General features: G+C 43.1%; 1 protein-coding gene across 2 annotated transcripts in view; it reads right to left on the reverse strand.

The window, feature by feature from the left end:
* Window positions 1-2,125: 2,125 nt before the first annotated feature.
* The window catches only part of cfap45 (cilia and flagella associated protein 45), a 45,529-nt gene continuing 25,211 nt past the window's right edge, over window positions 2,126-22,443 (reverse strand). For both annotated transcript variants that reach the window (XM_072695417.1, XM_072695416.1), the window contains exons 11-12: window positions 18,788-19,012; window positions 2,126-2,940 (exon numbers count right to left, since the gene is read on the reverse strand). In XM_072695417.1, coding sequence (XP_072551518.1) covers window positions 2,865-2,940; window positions 18,788-19,012 — 301 coding nt within the window. In that variant the 3' untranslated portion in view covers window positions 2,126-2,864. The remainder of the gene's footprint in view (window positions 2,941-18,787; window positions 19,013-22,443) is intronic.

Here is a 22,443-nt window from a genome sequence, read left to right on the forward strand (position 1 = left end):
GTGGATCCTGACAGTTTTTCCATTGAGAGTTTGAGACCATTAATAATTGGTTCCAGTGAGTGATGGGATTTCAACGTTTCTATTTTCAGTTCAGTGGTCTGTATAATGATGACTCTTCTGGTTTCCTGTTGTCATCATTTATCAGATTGTTTGTTGAGATGTCTCCTAACAGAGATGAGCAGAGATGGCTGGATAGGGCTGTTGTTTTGGGTGCAGGTGTTTATATTGCTGAGCCTGTAAATCCCATTTCAAACATCTTGTGTGGTGTAATGTACTCTATAGATGGGCTCATGTCTGGGTCGAGTTCTAGGGTAGCGCTGCTGGCTATGTAGTGATTATTCTACCACAACGGAATCCAGAAATCATCTATAGGAGCCAGTGATAAGTCTGTCACCCATTGTCTGGTTGGAAGGGTAATTCTGAGATTTTATTCTGTTATTATTTTAGATAATACTTCATATCTAACCTTAAAACATTCCTAAAACCAAAACTACTGCAGCAGGTCTTCCCTGTGGTCCTTTCTGATTCTTTATGACCTGTTTATTTTCGAAGCTCTGTATACTTCTAGTTGTAAGCGTCTTTAGGTTCCTAAAAAAAGGATCTTTATCTTTATCTTGATCTTGTATTATTGTTTTGTATGTTTATCGTGTGCCATTATAATTATTTACTGGCCTTTTGGAAGCTGATTAATGTCAGATTCATTAAAAGAATGTGCAAACAGTACACATGTAGTTCTCTGCAGCTCTGCTGTAGTTTTATGCAAATCGTACATTAGAAGACTTAAAAAACCCTGAAAATCTTTTTAAAAGACTAAAGTCTGACACTCTTTACTCCCAGATTACTGCAACTAGATTAATCAATATATTTAAAAGAAAGTTAAATTAAACTGAATTAAATTAGGAAAGGAAAAATAAAAGCAATAGTACATTCCTGGACTTGGTTGATGTTCATTATTAAGTTTGTGAGTCAAGTCTTTACAAAATCTTTAGATACACTAGTTAGTTCTAACAGTTATTATCAGGGGCTCAATATGGGGGGTGGGGGCAGTTAGGGCGGTTCTAAGGGCCTTGGACTGACAGGGGCCCTAAAAAATATATTAATGTGGAGTATTTTGGCAGAATTGTTGGGAGGCCCAGTGTAATATCTCGTCATACAGAAAAAGTGACATGAAAATATGTACTTATGATTCTATTATTATATTCTATTATTATATAACACATGTAATCAGTTTTATAAACAGTTTTACAAGGTAAATGAAGCCTACAGAGAGTTTGGCCTCATCACAAAAGACAACAGTGAAATATTGATAGAGCAGGACAGCTAGCCTTAAATACTGTTAGCTCTGACGCCTGTTAAACTCTCCTCCACATGTGTTTCACACTCACTGAACCACCAACTGCATGAGGAAAAGTCGCTGTTGTAAACAGTGCAGTGAGAAAACCTGTGTTTTGTGCAGAAAGGAGGCAGAATCAGAGTTCGGAGTGGCTTGTTTACTCTAAAACAGCTGGTTTCGTACAGACTGCTGCAGTGGGTTGAGTGGTTTTACTACTGTTTGTGTTGTGTGTGAAAGTTGCTTGCTGAACTAGAGCATCTCTGAAATGGCAAGGCTCATGGTCAGCTGTGGTGTGTACCTTCCAATGACTGCAAAAAAAATCAAGAACAGCGCAACGTCTTCCTTCCTAAACTGTGTTTCCATCTCCAGTGTCTAATTCCTACAGTTTCCCGGTGCTAGTATATAGGCATAATAAGAACCTGCTGTAAAAACTAGGGTCTTAAACAGGGAGCAGTTCTGGTGTCCTGCAGGAAGCCAAAACCACAGGTAAACAGGTGGTCTTAATGTTTGGCTTTATGACTGCAGAATCTGGCCTCCGGAGGAAGTGATGCAAGCACAGTTTTGGACCAAGTCGGGTTTCAAAACACCATTACGCAGCAAACTCTCTGTTCCAACTCCACTGTCGTGCCAGACCACTGAAGCGGTCTCCATTTCTGTTCTGGAAAAAAAAAAAAAAACAACTTGCAAAGGCAGGGAAAAAAGTGCCCAAAGAGCAACAGGCAAGACACTCAACCTCTACACCACACTTGCCTGAGCTTAGAGGATCCAGTAGAAATGTTCAGAAAAACAAGCTTGTTTTGAACATTTTTATTTGCATTAATAAAAGACAAGACTTTTTCAAGTGTTTCTCTACATTTCTTTGATGTGGTGTAGGTATCTGGTGGTGTAGGTATCTGGTGGTGTAGGTATGTGGTGGTGTAGGTATGTGGTATATGTATGTGGTGATGTAGGTATGTGGTGGTGTAGATGGTAATGTAGGTTGTGTAGGTGATGTATAAATGTGGTGATATAGGTGGTGCAGGTATGTGGTGATATATGTATGTATGTGGTGATGTAGGTATGTGGTGATGTAGGTATGTGGTGGTGTAGGTATGTGGTGATGTAGGTATGTGGTGGTGTAGGTATGTGGTGGTGTAGGTGGTGTAGGTAAGTGGTGGTGTAGGTGGTGCATGTATGTGGTGATGTATGTATGTATGTGGTGGTGTAGGTGTGTGGCGGTGTAGGTGTGTGGTGGTGTAGGTTTGTGGTGGTGTAGGTATGTGGTGGTGTAGGGATGTGGTGATGTATGTATGTGGTGGTGTAGGTATGTGGTGGTGCAGGTATGTGGTGGTGCAGGTATGTGGTGGTGTAGGGATGTGGTGATGTAGGTGGTGCAGGTATGTGGTGGTGTAGGTGGTGTAGGTATGTGGCGGTGTAGGTATGTGGTGGTGCAGGTATGTGGTGGTGTAGGTGGTGTAGGTATGTGGCGGTGTAGGTATGTGGTGGTGTAGGTGGTGCAGGGATGAACGCAGTCTTGGTTTCCCTGCCTTGTTCAGCGCACCAGCGTGGGTAAGGTGTGGACTTTCTGCTCCACTTCACTGCAGTACTTTTCTGGAAGGCCGGCGGCCCTGAAACAGAGCAGAAACCCTTCAGTTAGAGAACTGCTGGACGTGTTTCACTGAGCTGCAGTGTTTTATCTGAAGAGAGATACGGACTCTAAAGCATCTCTAGGAAGCATCTCGTTAGTTTAGTCTGATGTGGGGACATCCGCTCTGGCTGGAGGACAGAGAGGACGACAGATAGCTGGGGAAGTGGGAAAGACCCAAGCACTGGAGAAACGTGATTAGCATCATGATGCAGGAGCTTCCCTTTGGTCATGCTTGGCCTGAAATGTGATAAAATACCAGATTAAACATGCTTTGGTTCTCGCAGGAGAAAAGTGAACTGTAAATCAGGGGTCTCAAACTCTCAGGCAGCTTCATACGGCCCCTCACAGCTATAATAAAATAAATAAATATACAGGTTTCATTTAAATTGGCCAAATATGCAGTTAGCTGAATTAAATTAATATCTGTGTTAAAAGGTAGAGCAAACCTCACCGGAAACACTACTGATCTTAACACTGCAAATGAATCTATATCACACACACACACACACACACACACACACACACACTAATAAAATGCAGTCTAATAGTAATAGTATGTATGTGTTGGTGTAGATATGTGGCGGTGTAGTTGGTGTATGTATGTGTTGGTGTAGATATGTGGTGGTGTAGGTGGTGTAGGTAAGTGGTGGTGTAGGTCTGTGGTAGTGTATGTGGTGTAGGTAAGTGGTGGTGTATGTATGTGGTAGTGTATGTGGTGTATGTATGTGGTGATGTAGGTGATGTAGGTATGAGGTGGTGTAGGTATGTGGTAGTGTATGTGGTGTAGGTAAGTGGTGGTGTATGTATGTGGTAGTGTATGTGGTGTAGGTAAGTGGTGGTGTATGTATGTGGTAGTGTATGTGGTGTATGTATGTGGTGATGTAGGTGATGTAGGTATGAGGTGGTGTAGGTATGTGGTAGTGTATGTGGTGTAGGTAAGTGGTGGTGTATGTATGTGGTAGTGTATGTGGTGTAGGTAAGTGGTGGTGTATGTATGTGGTAGTGTATGTAGTGTAGGTAAGTGGTGGTGTAAGTGATGTATGTATGTGGTGGTGTAGGTGGTGTATGTATGTAGTACTGTATGTGGTGGTGTAGGTGATGTAGGTATGAGGTGGTGTAGGTGGTGTATGTATGTGGTGGTGTATGTAGTGTATGTATGTGGTGATGTAGGTATGTGGTGATGTAGGTAAGTGGTGGTGTATGCATGTGGTAGTGTATGTGGTGTAGGTAAGTGATGGTGTAGGTGGTGTATGTATGTAGTGTAGGTAAGTGGTGGTGTAGGTGATGTATGTATGTGGTGGTGTAGGTGGTGTATGTATGTGGTGGTGTAGGTGATGTAGGTATGTGGTGGTGTAGGTGATGTATGTATGTGGTGGTGTATGTAGTGTAGGTAAGTAGTGGTGTATGTAGTGTAGGTAAGTGGTGGTGTAGGTGATGTATGTATGTGGTGATGTAGGTGATGTAGGTATGAGGTGGTGTAGGTGATGTAGGTATGAGGTGGTGTAGATATGTGATGTTTTAACAACAAAAAACAGCCTAATGGTGTAACACAGAGGCAAGAAGCTGGTCGTGAGCCGTAAGTTACAGAGCTGGAGCTCTCTTTATTGCTGTGGACAGAGTGTTCTTCCTGGATTTCCAGCCTGGTCACCTCACGTACTTCCATATAGCTGAACACAGACGCTGCTGCTGAGTCACAGGACACACTGACCACACTGACAAGTATTGAGACACTGCGCAGCTGTTTATAGCATGCAGCCATCAACATTCACAGCCAGTTAGATCCACAATTAAATCCAAATCATGTGGGTCTGCTTCACACTCCGAAACATGGAAAGATGTTAACTACACTGCTGTGTGGAACCAAGTTTTACTGCTCCGGTCCAGTGACTCAGGCTTTCCCTGTTATTTGTCACTGGTTGACATGGAGTCTCGTGGTCCTGTGTAAGGCACAGGCGGGGCGCTCGTATGGTGGGTGGGTAAAGAGTTAGGACAATCCTAGGGGCCTGTGACTGATTAAAAAAGGATGATGGTATTTCATCAAATTATTCAGTAAAAAGGTGGGCGGACTCTGTTGGCCTAGTCCACAGAGGAATAGGCTAACGTCAGTTATTTACTAAGATCCTCACAAAAACTTTCAGTGTAGCAGACCTGCAGGCCTGTCTGTACCCACCCCCATAGTCCAGCCCTACTCCCAGCTGAAGAAGGGGCACTAAGCGGCACCAAACTTTTGCATCACACTGTTATGGAGTGGTGAACACTTCAGAGGAGTGCCGGTACAGATTCCTTATTTTCCAGCATTTCTCATCATCTCAAGCAGCTTCCTGAGGAGATGCCTGGGATGATGTGCATGTGAGCATCTGAGATCCATGCTGGGAATTCATACGTAGGCAACAACATTGCTATTCCTAATGTAATAGAAGCTAATTTCAAGCTTATGAGCCTTTAGAGCAACATTGGCTAATTCCATGAGGTGCTGGGTTTTGGACAGTGCAAAGATATACAAGAGCTCTGGTTCAGCCACCCTGGGATGAAGAAGGTAGGGTTGCAGAGAGCAGTAAATTCATTTTATTCATTCTCTGAAACTCCACCAACTCCAGTTTGACGCTTCCGCCCTTCTAATGACGTCTCTGCCTCACTGCTGATGCCTCCCTCTTCTCCGGGCCTTCCCACACCCTGACTCTCATTTATTAGCATCCGCTGGTTTTAATCAGAGCTGGCTCCCTAAAGCTGGAGCAGAGACGAGAGAAGAGGGAGGCATCGACAGTGAAAGACGTCAGCAGAGGGACTTCTTTTGACCTTAAGTGAAGCTTGAGTTTGTGTTGGCTCTGGATGAAGGGCGGGAGACACCGTGAGACACTGAGAGAATGAGAGAAAGCTTTGTCGGCCTATTCCATTGGGACCTTGATTTTCAGGGCAAATCCAGCTCCAGCCCTTCGCAGCGATTCAGTGCTCGGGGGTGTGGCGCCACATGGAATGATAAACAAAGCCACGTTATGAGAATCCTGGTCTCTTCTTATTCCTGCCATTATACCGACAACAAAAAGCGATGGACGGATGGATTCTTTTATTGATCCCCAAGGAAATTTAGCAGCCAGTAGCAGTTACAAAATACAACACGGTACTACAGTACAATAAACTAATAACAATAAATATAATTAAATTAAAAAATATGTATTTGAACCTAACCAGAGATGAGAAGCAGTGCAGTAATAAAAAATAAGATAAATAAAATGTGCAGGAGCAGCAAGGTTTCAGCAGATAAAATACAATACTGAGTAAACATGTACATATTAGTATTTAAGTAAATGCAGATGTACAGGATGTGTAAACAGTGCCGATTAGACCTCTGTGACAGCAACCTCACACTGAACTGAGCACCTTTGGTCCATAATGATGGAGAGCAGTGGGTGACCATCATCATCCATGAAGGAAAGCAGTGTGTACAGTGTCCAACTTTCTCCCACCTTAACCACAGAGTCCAGTTCTACCCCACCCAGCACATCTGACCAGCCTTTTGAATCGCATCTCGTCCTTCCTTTTCATGCTTCCTCTCCAGCACACTGCAGTATAGAAAAAAACAGCTGGACAGAGCTGGCTCTGGTCCTTTTTTTACAGGATGTCAATGTTGGCTGAGTAGTACAACCTTTGAAGAGGTGGGAAAAGGGGGTGTTGTCTGCATGTGACCGTGTGACTAAAACCCATCGGGTACAAAAAGGGTATTAAGAAGAGCTAGAGAGAGTTACTGTCTCTACTGTCCAGATTAAGCAACAAGAGAAGTGAAGGCCATTCACACCCGTTTAGAGGATAAAGCTGAGAGTGAATGGTCTTAGGAGTGTTTCCACTGTTTTCAGGCTCATGTAATAGGCTGGTTCATATGCTTTGCTTGCTTTCCCTTTTAACAAGCCTGTCAGAGCATGACTTCACCACTCAGTGAGCTCCCACACGTTTCATTGCCTGGAGTCCTGTTGTTTCAGCGAATTGCAACAATTTATTAGCTTCTCATCTCTTTAGCGCCCAGCAGTCTGCAGAAGGGAAGCTCTGATTTCCTGCTGAATCTGCTTGTTCATGTTTGTTCTTTTATTTGTGTTGTATTTTGCGCCATTCACACTGAACGCTAATGCTGCCACTCAGTCTGTCTTTTTGCCACTCAGTGGGCGTGTCTGCAGTGATTCCCGCCACCTGTGATGCCAAATGCATACTCTCTAAAACACTCGAGCCCACGCCTGGCATTAGGCAGCATGGTGCCAATAGAGTCATGATGTTTATCTGCTCCAGAGAGTCCTATTCTACTGGCAGTACTTCTCTACAGGGACTAGACAAGCTGTGTGTGTGCGTGCATTTGCACATCTGTGTCAGCAAATGGCCAGATGCTCCACTTCCTCCTTGTAGGCTGTCTCATCATTGTTGCTAATGAAGTCAATCTCTGTGGTGTCATCAGCAAACTTCATCATGGAGTTAGATTTATGAACAGTCCTGCAGGTGTGAAGAGGGAGTAGAGAAATGGACTCAATGGCACACAGCCCTGTGGTACACCTGTGTTGAGTGAGATGGTGGTGGAGTAGATATGGCCTGACTTAACATGCTGTGGCTTGTAGCAATTGCAAGTAATATTGGTCAGACCAGCATTACAGTTGTCAAATGACTAACATTAAAGACCATTATATCCAAACTAGACAAAAAGGGCTGAATGTTAAACTGATCCCTGAATTGTTGTTTTTCTGTTTTTTAAAATTTTATAGAATTTTATTTATAGAATAAGATAAGATAGTCCTTTATTAGTCCCGCAGTGGGGAAATTCCCAGTGTTATTCCAGTGAAATTCCCAATAGTGTTAGGTATGACAGTCAAGTGTCAGACTTCACTGAGCAACTCTAAAGGACTTCTAGGGTAATTCTCTAAAGCAGAGGTCTTAAAATCCATGAACTTCAAAATGCACTGTGAATCCAGTTTCCCATCCCAGCCTTTGCAGTCCTTTCCAGTCCTGACCAATTACATGAACTGTTCCAGCAACAACATCCAGGACTGGAAACTATATTTAGGGTCCAGATTTGAAGGCCTGACCTCTAAGGTGTGGAGTAGGCCAATGTCCAATGTCCTGATTCATTGCCATGTAACCCCTGATGGCTATTTCCTCAGGCTGCACCATGATTTAGTCACCCAAATCACAGTTCCCTACATGGTGTGGTTGCTCAATGGCAGGTAGTGGTGTTAACCATTGGGCTGCACCAACCAGCTATTTGTCTTGTAATTCTAAATGCAATGATTTAAAAAATATATTTTATATAGGTGTCATTTTATACGATTTGCCCAAACAGCATAATGTACATACTGCACTCATGTAGTTTTATTTTTTATTTTTATTGTTATTTTATTGATAAATAGATTTGGTTTCGCTTCTATGAATCACTTTTGAGGTATGTGACTTGAGAAACTCCAGATAATGGCAAGCGGTGGCATGTTGATCACTGCCAAATGCATTTGTGACAAGACCTCAATAACATGTTTTGCTCTGATAGAGATATCACTTGCCATCTGTTATTGATATTGGATACTGGACATCAAAATAGAGGCAAAAAATGATAATATAATCACACCTGGGATAACTGACCCCTTTTCAGTTAAACAGCTAAACAATAAGCTTTTCATTTAACATCTTGGTGGTTCAGAACCTTCTTCTTGTGCCAAACGTAAAATCCATTGTGCTGTTTCACATGTGTGCCAAAAAACTTCTCCTTAAACAAATAAACAGAACTTTTTCTTTGGGAATAATAATAAAAAAAAACACCATTGGTCTGTTTCTCACTGAAGAGTAAGTGGCTTGAAGTTGTTGGCCTGATAATATGACCTTTTCCCTACTTACAACATGTTTCATCATCCAGTCCTGCACGTCCTCACTTGTGTGACTTTTGCCAACTTTTCTCATGCTGCTGTTTAGAGCTCTGACGCACTAGAAATTTCCCAGGTCTCTGAGGCTATAATCATACAACAATATTCGGTCAGGCCTGTCTCCTGAAAATGTGTTGGCCTATGTATTTAGGTCTGGAGCTCTCAGATGATGTGTAGGGTGGTACTGTTTATCAGGAGATGTATGGCAAAAAACATGGATGTTTTGGACCTGTCCTCTGCTGCATCTGTGCTAGGTGACGCAGGGAGAACAGGGTGTAAGCATGAGGTCTGTTTTTGTTTCAATGCAAAGGGTGAACACAGAGAACTGATACTGGAAGATCCATGGTTTTCAAAGGTCCCATGTAAACAAGACTTGGGCCAGATTTGGATGCAAATTTCAAGAAAATCAAGGTACAACCTGAAGAAAAAGCCATCAGGGGTTACATGGCAATGTATGGCAATAGATGTTGGACAATGGCCTACTTCAACACCTTAGAAGCCAGGCCTTCAAATCTGGACCCTGAAAGCAGTTTCCAGTCCTGGATGTTGTTGCTGGAACAGTTCATGTAATTGATCAGGACTTGAAAGGATTGCAAAGGCTGGGATGGGAAACTGGATTCACAGTGCATTTTGAAGTTCATGGATTTTAAGACCTCTGCTTTAGAGAATTACCCTAGAAGTCCTTTAGAGTTGCTCAGTGAAGTCTGATGACACTTGACTGTCATACCCAACACCATACCTAACACTATTCTATAAATAAAATTCTATAAAATTTTAAAAAACAGAAAAACAACAATTCAGGGATCAGTTTAACATTCGGCCCTTTTTGTCTAGTTTGGATATAATGATCCTTAATGTTAGACATCAGACAACTGTAATGCTGGTCTGATATTACTTGCAATTGCTACAAGCCACAGCATGTTAAGTCAGGCCATATCTACTCCACCACCATCTCACTCAACACAGGTGTACCACAGGGCTGTGTGCCATTGAGTCCATTTCTCTACTCCCTCTTCACTCCAGACTGCAGGACTGTTCATAAATCTAACTCCATGATGAAGTTTGCTGATGACACCACAGCGACTGGCCTCATTAGCAACAATGATGAGACAGCCTACAGGGAGGAAGTGAAGCATCTGGTCATGTGGTGTGCAGACAGTAGCCTGCTCCTTAACAACACCAACAAAACAAAAGAGCTCATCATTAATTCAGGAAGGAGAAAGGAGACACACACAACCCCGTCTACATCAGTGGGACGACTGTTGAACATTTACCAGCTAAGTCCCCGTGGACACACATATTGGAGGACCTGTTCTGGACCACCAACACCTCCAGCCTGGTCAAGAAGCACCTCTTTTTTCTGAGGACACTAAGGAGACAACACCTGTTTCACTCATCATTGTGAACGTCTATCGGTGTGGTATTGAGAGTATCCTGTCCAGCTGTATCTGGTATGAAAACAGCACTGTCGCACATCGCAAAAAAACACTATAGCGAGTGGTGAAAACGGCCAGGAGATCACAGGGACTACACTTCCATTGGTTGAGGACGTCCAGAAGAAGAAATGTGGTCGAGCTCGCAGCAATCTTAAGGACTCCTCCCACCTGGCTCATAGTCTTTTTGCCCTTTTGCCCTCTGGCTTGCGCTTCAGGAGCCACCGGACCAAGACAAGCAGATTAAGGAACGGGTATTTCCCCCAGAGCTGTCTCTTTACTGAACTCTGTCCACCGGTAACCCTCACACACATTTATTCTGGTTATTGACTGCACTAAATTTTCTGTATAATTATTACATTGTACATAAATTGTATATTATCATCATTTCTACATATTCTGCATATGTTCTGTATATACATTTAATATACATATAACCAACCCTTCCATTGTTATTTAACCTGTAAATTATTCCATCTGTATATCATATATCTGTATATCTATAGCATATTCTATTCCGTCTGTATATCATGTCTATAGTATGTCTATAGTATATTCTATTCCATCTGTATATCAGGTCTATAGTTTATTCTATTCCATCTGTATATCATGTCTATAGTTTATTCTATTCCATCTGTATATCATGTCTATAGTTTATTCTCTTCCATCTGTATATCATGCCTATAGTATGTCTATAGTATATTCTATTCCGTCTGTATGGAATAGAATATCATGTCTGCATCTGTATATCATGTGTACAGTATATTCTACTGCATCTGTATATCATGTGTATAGTTTATTCTAATCCATCTGTATATCATGTCTATAGTATATTCTATTCCTCTACATTATTTTCACATGTACATTTGTCCATATCTCTGCCTATATATTGTATTTATTGTACATTCTGCACTTGTTGCTTATTGCACTTCTGGTTAGATGCTAAACTGCATTTCATTGCCTTGTACTTGTCCATGCGTAATGACAATAAAGTTTAATCTAATCTAAATTGTAACTGACCGATTGCATTGTGAGGGTTTTCCCCATGTTATTTTGTTCCTTCTATGACCTTTTTATAAGAAAGAAGTACATGGAATTATGAAGTAACTGACTCTTCCCAATCTCATGTTCTACACATCTGCATCTCTGCCCTCCGATTCCTATGTCAGCACAGATGTTCCTGCACCAGGTATGATCACACTGTCTACCTCCTCTTCTCCTCTGCACATGAACCGCTGAAGGTTCCAGTCAGTCAGCCTCAGCAGCATCAGCGGAATCATTCCACCCAATATCCAAAATGAAGTTCTCTGCGTATCTGCTACCCCGGCTGGTGCTCTCTTGACTGGATCTGCTTGCTCGGACAGAGGAGTTTCCCCACCTCACGCCGCTGACCGCCTCCTCTCCCACCTTTCCGTACTCCGACTTCTGAATTCTGAATTCCCCCTTTAGCTGTTTGCTCATGTTCAACTCTTCTTGCTTTCCCCCACCCCTTTCTGGCCTGTACCACAGATCCTCCTCACTCTGCCTCCTCTGCTCAGAAAAGTCGCTCTCGGCACAATCGATGCCACCACCTCCCTCCTCGGTTCGCTCTCTCTCTTATCTCATGAAATTGTGAAACGTTGGGAGTCAACAAACAGGGCATTCACTTCACCATGCCAACTCTAACTCACAGCTAATAAGGCAAACCACTAACTGCCAACAAACTCCCACAAGCAGCTAACAGCGTTTCTCTGCATTACATCCATTTGGGTTGAGGAAATCCCATGACCCTGCCATGCTGCCATATGCAACACAACTGTCCACAATCTGGTGTCCTCCGCATTTCACCCATCTGTGGTAGTGAACACACACACACACTCTAGTGAACTAGGGGCAGTGAGCACACACACACCCAGAATGGTGGTAAACTAACTCCAGTTAGTTCAGGAGCATTGAGGGGGAAAAGGGTTTTGCTCAAGGGCCAAACAGTGGCAGCTTGCGGAGCCTGGGTATCAAACCCACAACCCTCAAGTCATCAACAGCCTGGAGCTCTAACCGCTGAGCCACCACTGTCCACTTAGTCTTGGGGAGTTGTCCAGTCCCAGCTGTGAAGAGACCAATCCTGCCAGTGTTTTGTACCACTGAGCTTTTCCACCTCCTCACGTCGCTTACCTCCTCTTCTCCTCTCCACATGGACTCCTGAAGGCTCCTAGCAGTCTGCCTGCGCCATCAGCGAATTCATTCCACCCAATATTCGAAACTAAGTCCATTCTCTACGCATCCCTGCTACCCTGGATGATGCTGCCTTGATCTGAACTATGAGCTAGGTTAGAAGTGGCTCCTTTTGCCTCACACCTACAGCCATGATCTCTTCCACCCCTGCACAGACTCTTACTAAAGCCATTATTACTAACACAAGCTAAGTATGAAGACATCTCTTGACTGGATCTGCTTGCTCGGACAGAGGAGTTTCCCCACCTCACGCCGCTGACCGCCTCCTCTCCCACCTTTCCGTACTCCGACTTCTGAATTCTGAATTCCCCCTTTAGCTGTTTGCTCATGTTCAACTCTTCTTGCTTTCCCCCACCCCTTTCTGGCCTGTACCACAGATCCTCCTCACTCTGCCTCCTCTGCTCAGAAAAGTCGCTCTCGGCACAATCGATGCCACCACCTCCCTCCTCGGTTCGCTCTCTCTCTTATCTCATGAAATTGTGAAACGTTGGGAGTCAACAAACAGGGCATTCACTTCACCATGCCAACTCTAACTCACAGCTAATAAGGCAAACCACTAACTGCCAACAAACTCCCACAAGCAGCTAACAGCGTTTCTCTGCATTACATCCATTTGGGTTGAGGAAATCCCATGACCCTGCCATGCTGCCATATGCAACACAACTGTCCACAATCTGGTGTCCTCCGCATTTCACCCATCTGTGGTAGTGAACACACACACACACTCTAGTGAACTAGGGGCAGTGAGCACACACACACCCAGAATGGTGGTAAACTAACTCCAGTTAGTTCAGGAGCATTGAGGGGGAAAAGGGTTTTGCTCAAGGGCCAAACAGTGGCAGCTTGCGGAGCCTGGGTATCAAACCCACAACCCTCAAGTCATCAACAGCCTGGAGCTCTAACCGCTGAGCCACCACTGTCCACTTAGTCTTGGGGAGTTGTCCAGTCCCAGCTGTGAAGAGACCAATCCTGCCAGTGTTTTGTACCACTGAGCTTTTCCACCTCCTCACGTCGCTTACCTCCTCTTCTCCTCTCCACATGGACTCCTGAAGGCTCCTAGCAGTCTGCCTGCGCCATCAGCGAATTCATTCCACCCAATATTCGAAACTAAGTCCATTCTCTACGCATCCCTGCTACCCTGGATGATGCTGCCTTGATCTGAACTATGAGCTAGGTTAGAAGTGGCTCCTTTTGCCTCACACCTACAGCCATGATCTCTTCCACCCCTGCACAGACTCTTACTAAAGCCATTATTACTAACACAAGCTAAGTATGAAGACACCAAAGCTGTGCGCTCTTCCACTTCCTCACACCGTGTACCTCCTCTTCTCCTCTCCACATGGACCCCTGAACGCTCTGTTCTCTGCGTACCTGCTGTCTTGATCGGATCTGCTTCCTCGTCCAGTTGATTTTCCCGACCTCATGCCGCTGACCGCCTCCTCTCCCACTTTCCCGTACTCCGACTCCGGAATTGGGAATTCCCCCTTTAGCTGTTTGCTCATGTTTAACTCTTACCCCCTGTCCCTCTTTCTGGCCTGTACCACAGATCCTCCTCACACTGCCCCTCTGTCACTCTCGGCACAATCAACGCCACCACCTCCCTCTCTGGTTCGCTCTCTCTCTCTAACCTGTTGAAGTTTTGGAACATTGGGAGTTGGAGGCCTTTCAGATTGTGTCTGATTTTCCTAGTTCAAAGTAAGACATTTCAACTGGAACGCCCCCACAAGCTGAATTTCCTACTTGGAAAGTTGGGATAGCCTCACCAACCCAAAGTTCAAAATCCAAGATGGCCGATCCACACATCAACAGTAGTAAAAGCTGTGGTGCTGTCCAACTTCTATCTGTGGACATGTTTCCATGACGTTGGGACATGCAAATACTGTATAATGCACTGTTATCAAAGGGCATCAATACAATATGGATGCTAACCTGGCACAATGCCGACAATGCTAACTTTTTATGCTTAACCCATAAAAAGTGGGACCTATTTTGGACATATTTTGGTGGCTCAGCAGTTAGAGCTCTGGGCTATTGATGACAGAGTTGTGGGTTCGATACCCAGGCTCAGCAGGCTGCCACTGTTGGGCCCTTGAGCAAGACCCTTCACCCTCTCTCTCTGCTCCCCGGGCGCTGGAGTTGGCTGCCCACCGCTCTGGGTGTGTGTGTGTTCACTGACCCTAGTTCACTAGTGTGTGTGTGTGTTGGGTGTGTGTGTTCACTACCACATATGGGTCAAATGTGGAGGACACATTTTGCTGTACACAGTGCAGTGACAAATACGTACACCTTTTTCTTTATTTGCCATTAAGCACCGGTAAACCAGTTGTGGTAAACTCCAAGTCTTTAGCTGTTTTGGAAATATACAATGTAGTGTACAGTTATCGAAATGTGAAAACTGGAACACAGCCAACTCGAGTGTGAGGTCATTCCTCTTTCCGACATCCTACTTCAAAGGTTAATGGTGACCTCAGCATCAGCAACTTTACATGACTTGACTTCAAAGTAAGACGGGGTTACTCACCACAAGGCTGAGGCTAAGGCTCTACATTTCCAAGCATACAGCTGCTAAATGAAAGGAGGCATTGCAGTCAGCCAACTTTCTGATAGTGGATTGTGGTTTTCATCCACTTAACTAATCGCATTAACTATCAAGAGCTCCCACATCACAAGAAAAGCTCCCTTTGCTGCAGTGTCATGGCTCAGCTACTTCACCTCTGCAAGAGTTGCTTTTAAGCAAATTGTCTAAACAGCTTCCTTCTTCTTTTCATAAGGGTCCGACTTTGTTACCTTTCTTATCTTTTTTAACAAGCCTAACCCACAGATTCCTAACCTTAGTCCTGGAATATCCCCTGCTTCCTTAGCACCAACACATCCACTTGAGAATCCAATGTAGAGTCTCTGACGCTCAAGAAGTCAGAAATCCCAGATGCTTGTTTTCAGGGAAGGTCTTATCTAGTGCCTAAGCAGTGCCTGAGTGTCTTCCATTTCCTCCCAGCTGACCCAACACTGTTCACTGGGAATTTGCTGTCATATTTTAAAATATTATAGCTGTAAGCGTCAATTTGCAATTATATGTAAATAATCTGTAAATAATATTGTTATTGCTTTTTTACTTCTATTATTTTTATTGTGTATATATTGGTAATTTATCTACATTTTTGCATTGGTATGTCTTGCTATCCCTTTACTGCTGTGACACTAAGAATTTCCCCACTGTGGGACTAATAGAGGATTATCTTATCTTATCAGTACAGACTAAACTGGTGAGCACAAAACACTATCATGTAAAATCTGTCCAAATCCAAATCAAACCTTTAGCATGGGATTAAAATGGTATTACACAAAATGTTTCTTTTTTAACTGAATAAACAAAAAATATATATTATTTATATAATATTTATAATATTTCTGCTATTTGTTTGAGTTCAAGAAATATAACAATTAATCAAGTATTGGGACACACCTCTATATCACTGATTACAGGTGTTTTCAATCCAGCCCCTAGCCCTGCAGTCGGCCTTTCTTCCACACATCAGTGAAAGAATGGGTGGTCCTAAAGAGCTCACTGAACTCCAGCGTTCACTGGGATATCCCAGCTCTTATTATTAGTTTATAGCCTTTTTCTATCTTAAGTATCTTACTTTAGACACTTCAGAACTTTTCAGTCTTTAGTATCACAGCTTTCATCAGATTGTCTGGCCAGTGGTACTTGCATTAAAGGGAGAGTTGGGGGGGGTTGAATAGGAACAGTAACAACATTTTTCTACATAAAACCAATATCCAGATGAATCCGATGACTTAAGTGGGTTAAATACTCATGCAGGGAACAGTATGTGATTGATTAGACACTCATGATTGACTGGTTTGCTCGACAGGGTCACGCAGAGGAATAGCCAACTATGCCCACGTGGACTCCTAGGCGATGATGACCATAGTATCGCTAGGAAAGAGAGGCAGTACAATCGGAACACAGCCTTCTTAGCTTTACTACTGTATTAAGTGCCCTTCTACCTTTCCTGTAGTACTGAGCAAAGCACCTAATGGCTCATGACGTCAACAGGCTGACAAAGAGGTAAAACATTCATACTCAACAGTTTTAAATGATTAATGGCGGTGGTGCTGCTGGAGATCAGATGGTTGGAACATTAAAAACAAGACTCTTCATATTTCATCACCCTGAAACCATGGAATTACTGACATTCACAGTTGTTAGATTACGCTATTAAGGCAGGTTTAAGCAGGTGCATGCGAGTACATTACTATGGCAGGCTGGGAGCAGTGCCCGGGGCATATCAGCAAGAATAACTGATTCTTTCTCCTGCAGATCATCATAGTCATGGCAAAGCCTTGTTTACACCTTTCCTGATTAGATTTTAACCATGTACATTTACACTTACACATGGTCTGTCCCTATGGTCACTTCATGCGTCAGATATAGTATTAGGATTATTAAGGACAAGCTACATAAAAATGCACCCATGTGTAAACCAGATCCAAATCCCATCACTCAAACCACTTCAGGAGAGGGACATATCCGAGACACATTTGAGCCACGTTACAGTAGTGTAAACACATCTGTCTCTCCAACACACATTCTTTAACCGAAACCCCTCCCAGTACCACCAGACCCCCTCCCAGTACAACCAAACCCCCTCCCAATACAACCGAAACCGCTCCCAATACAACCAAAACCACTCACAGAATTTCCCCACTGTGGGACTAATAGAGGATTATCTTATCTTATCAGTACAGACTAAACTGGTGAGCACAAAACAGTATCATGTAAAATCTGTCCAAATCCAAATCAAACCTTTAACATGGAATTCAAATGGTATTACACAGAATTTTTCTTTTTTTTTAAAAATAATCAAAAAATATATATCATTTATCATGTAAAATCTGTCCAAATCGAACCTTTAGCATGGGATTAAAATGGTATTACACAAAATGTTTCTTTTTTAACTGAATAAACAAAAAATATATATTATTTATATAATATTTATAATATTTCTGCTATTTGTTTGAGTTCAAGAAATATAGCAATTAATCAAGCATTGGGACACACCTCTATATCACTTACAGGTGTTTTCAATCCAGCCCCTAGCCCTGCAGTCGGCCTTTCTTCCACACATTAGTGAAAGAACGGGAGGTTCTGAAGAGCTCACTGAACTCCAGCGTGGTTCTGTATGTAATAGGAGACACCGCTGCACCAACAACAACAAGTCAGCTGGTGAAATCTCCTCCCTCCTAGATCTTCCTCCATCAGCTGTGAGTGGTGTTATTACTGAACAGTGGAAGAGTTTAGGAGGAACAGCTCACAGAGAGCAGCTCAGACACCGAGTGTCTGTCAGACCACGTAAAGTTACAGAGCGGGGTCAGGGCCGAGTGCTGAGCTCAGAGCAGAGTGCAGAAAAGCCTCCAACTGACTCAATAACTGCAGAGCTCCAGACCTGCTGCTGCAAAGAGGGACCAGCTCCATATTAATACCTATGGGTTTAGAATTGGATGTCAGAAAAGCTCCTCTAGGTGATAGATGTCCCAATACTTCTGTCTGTATTGTGTATCTGCATTGTTTACCAAACTATCAGAGTACAAAATGATATGTCATAAAATATCAATAAATTACTCATTAAATCATCAATTTAAATGCTATTAGCCACAGCGTGGGATCTAACAGGCACTGGCATGCAGCTTGCACTGACTGACTAGCTACATCTATATACGAGGCTAAAGCTTTATTTGAAAACTGTGTTGTGCGAGGGAACTATCACTAGACCTGTATTGTCTTTTTAAGCTACAATCCTATTTTACTTATGTTATATCCCACCACCATCATGTTTTTAATCCTCAGCACACTTTATAAAGGCTCAGAGGCAGTACAAGCTTTAAGTCATGAGTGTTTACAATCAATAAGGAATAGTAATGTGTCAGTTGACACTTCTCTCCAGAAGGATAAAGCAAGAAGCAGCGGCAGTGAAAGTGGCGTAATCAATTGGGTCTGTCCACTGTTGATAGTTTTCAAAGGTGGAGACGTAATGAATGTGCTGTTATGTGACGTAATGAATCAGCTGCACAAATTCCAATGCTGAGAGTCTAAAGTTAATTACAACAATAGCTTCAAACTCACTTTTGTTATTATCTTGTCACTGATAAAGCTAATTCATGAGTCCAGTTCAGCCATACAATTAATTCCTGAATAGCCAGGACTGGCAAAAGCCAGACGGGTCAATTTGGTTACAGAATATATATATATTATAGATGTCAACTAACCATCAACATTTAACCATTTAGGACTTACTTCAGCTCCTTCAGTTTCTTCTCCTTGATCTCCTCCAGTCGGGCTCTGCGGCTACGCGCCTCCTCGTCCAGTCTCTCCCCCTCACGGAACAGCTCCCTCCGCCGAGTGACGGCCAGCATCTCGCGCTCGCGGACTTGCTGCCGGACACCCTCAGCATGGCGGAGGACCTGCTGCCGATACAGCTGCTCTTTTTGCTTCTCCCGTGCTATCAGCTCCTGCTGTGTCCTGTCGTGTAGAGAGAGAGGGAGAGGACAAACTCACACTCTGGGCAGATGCTGGCACTGCAGGACGATACTTATACTGTACTCTGCTCAAAACACTCCAAAAGGTTCCTTTGTAAAGATGTGGCTCCTGCCAGGTTAGAAGGACCACCCAATATTACCATATGTGTTACACACAAAGTCTGTAACCCACCCGTGCAGTGAACACGCACACATACACATGCACTAGGGGGTGCAAACGCACACTCTAGGGGGACAGTGAGCAAGCGTGCCCTGAGTGGTGGGATGCCCTAGCTGCGGCACCCAGGTTGGGGTTCGTGCCTCGGTCAGGGGTACTTCAGTCATGTCCTGTCGATTGTCGGTTCAGGGGATCAAACCGGTAACCTTCAGGTCGCGAGGCTACTTCTCTAACCTTTGATTAATAATTAAAGCTTAATTTTTTTGATTGGCTGACCATTTTACCTTACTTTCTAGTCAATTTGGAAGGCCAATAACACAATCCCCCCTAGCATGTCTCCAGATGCAGCATCGCTAGGTAGCCAGCGCACTCAGAAGACAGCGTGGCTCCTCAGCACCTGTTGTATCCCCAACCGATACAACAGGTGCTGACTAACGTCACACTAGGAGTGATGTGGAGAGGAAGTGCCATCAACCCATCCCTGAGAGAGCGCCAATTGTGCCGATGGCAAGCAGTGACCTGGGATTTGAACCAGCGATCCTCGGATCATAGTGGCAGCGCCCCACTGGTTGACATTCTAAAGGGTTAAATAAGTAGGCACTGTAAATTCACTAATATAAACATTGTTATATATTAAAATAAATAAATATCCCCATATAATACTCAGGTAGTAGGTTTGACCAGAGATGTTACTAATGAGGAGAGCTGATACTGGTTGAAATAGGGATGGGAGTTCTCATAACGCTCAGCATGGCGTCTGTTTACAGATAAAGTCCCGTCCTTCAGCGAAAAGCTTCTTGGTTACGAAGGAGGGACAACATGCTCGTGGGGAAGCCTCCCTCGAAGTGGAGATTTGCATAGGCACAGTAGACAGAACAAGCCAAAAATATCAGTATTTTATGCATTATTGAGTCGAACACTAGAAACTATTCATACATTTAATCTGGATTTTATCAGTGATTTAAATATGTCAAATAAATCTGTTTCCAGCACTTTGGTCTCTTCCCATTTATAGATTTAGGATGATATTCTGTATATATCCACAGTTATCATGCTGCTGAACAGTGCAATGCAATTGAACAGATAATTGCTTACTATTTATTAATCAATTTAACAATCGATTCATGAAGAAAGTAATCAGCAGATAAATCCATAATGGAAATAATTAGGTGGAAAAAGTATAGTTTTTTTCTATCTTTTTATACCAGCTAATTATTCTCATTATGGATTTATTATTAATTCCCAGTCTGGGGGACTATGCTGCGCTACACCAGTCCCTGGGCAAGACTCCTAACACTACATTGGCCTGCCTGTGTAATACAAGTCACCTTGTAAGTCGCTCTGGATAAGAGCGTCAGCTAAGTTGGGACACTAAACTAATTGTGAATAAAAACTGAATGCAATGAATAGAATAGAATAGAATAGAATAGAACACAAATCACAGATCAAAAGTTTAAACTGAGAGAATGTATCATTTTAAGGGAAAAATATGTTTTTTAAAAATTTCATGGCGTCAACAAATCCCAAAACAGTTGGGACAAGGCCATTTTTACCACTGTGTGGCATCCCCCCTTCTTCTTACAACACTCAACAGACGTCTGGGTACAGAGGAGACCAGTTTCTCAAGTTTAGAAATAGGAATGCTCTCCCATTCAGGTCTAATACAGGCCTCTAACTGTTCAATCGTCTTGGGCCTTCTTTGTCGCACCTTCCTCCTTATGATGCGCCAAATGTTCTCTATAGGTGAAAGATCTGGACTGCAGGCTGGCCATTTCAGTACCTGGATCCTTCTCCTACGTAGCCATGATGTTGTGATTGCTGCAGAATGTGGTCTGGCATTATCTTGTTGAAAAATGCAGGGTCTTCCCTGAAAGTGATGACGTCTGGATGGGTGTGTTCCAGTGTTCCATAAAGAACTTCAAATCGTGACTCATCTGACCACAGAACAGTCTTCCATTTTGCCACACTCCATTTTAAAAGACCCCTGGCCCAGTGCAAACGTCTGAGCTTGTGGAGCTTGCTTAGAAATGGCTTCCTCTTTGCACTGTAGAGTTTCAGCTGGCAACGGCGGATGGCACGGTGGATTGTAATCACTGACAATGATTTCTGGAAGTATTCCTGAGCCCATTCTGTTATTTCTGTTTGCGGTGCAGTGAAGTTTAAGGGCCCGGAGATCACGAGCATCCAGTAGAGTTTTACGGCCTTGACCCTTACGCACAGCGATTGTTCCAGATTCTCTGAATCTTTTGATGATGTTAAGCACGGTTGATGATAATAACTTAAAAGTCTTTGCTATTTTACGCTGGGTAACACCATTCTGGTATTGCTGCACTATATTTGGAATTGGTGATCCTCTTACCATCTTGGCTTCAGAGAGACACTGACACTCTGAGAAGCTCTTTTTATACCCAATCATGTTGTCAATTGACCTAATTAGTGTTAATTGGTCTTCCAGCTGTTCGTTATATGCTCAATTTCCTTTTTCCAGCCACTTATTGCTACTTGTCCCAACTTTTTTGGGATTTGTTAACACTGTGAAATTTTGAATCAACATTTTTCTCCTTTAAAATGTTACATTTACTCAGATTAAACTTTTGATCTGTCATCTATGTTCTATTACGAATAAAATATTGACATTTGCCATCTCCACATCATTGCAGTTTTTATTCACAATTTGTTTAGTGTCCCAACTTTTTTGGAATTCTGTTTGTAAATAAATGTCATTATTTTCTTCATGAATTGATTGATTAATAAATAGTAAGCAATTGGTGGAATTGTTTGTTCAATTATATTTTTTTATAATACCAGTATGGTTTGAAAAGAGCTTCTCCAGCTCGCTTTCTTAGTATTATTATTATTTGTCATGCGGCTTGCTGAGGCAGGAGGCAGAAACGGACGTACTTTCAGGTAATTTCTTTAAAAAGATACGTGGAAACAAGGCAAGACAGGATACAAAGAAACCAGACCAGACAAACCCAGGAGGTTGACCGAATGAGGTGATGAGCAGACTCCTAAGGACACAAACCAAGCGAGGTAACAACTGGGCCTTGACTAGATAAACACCTGATGAGCAAGGTAACAACTGGACACTGATTTTACAAAACCGCTGACTGACAAGAACATGTCAAAGACAGGAACACAAACACATGCACCATGCAAGCTTGAAACACAGGGGTATAAATACAAGAACGGACGAGGGACACCTAAAGGGAACTAGAGGGCATGGCAAGGAACGAGGTACAGGTGTGAACACTGAG

This window comes from Salminus brasiliensis, chromosome 13 (genome assembly GCF_030463535.1).
Source record: "Salminus brasiliensis chromosome 13, fSalBra1.hap2, whole genome shotgun sequence".
Classification (NCBI taxonomy): Eukaryota; Metazoa; Chordata; class Actinopteri; order Characiformes; family Bryconidae; genus Salminus; species Salminus brasiliensis.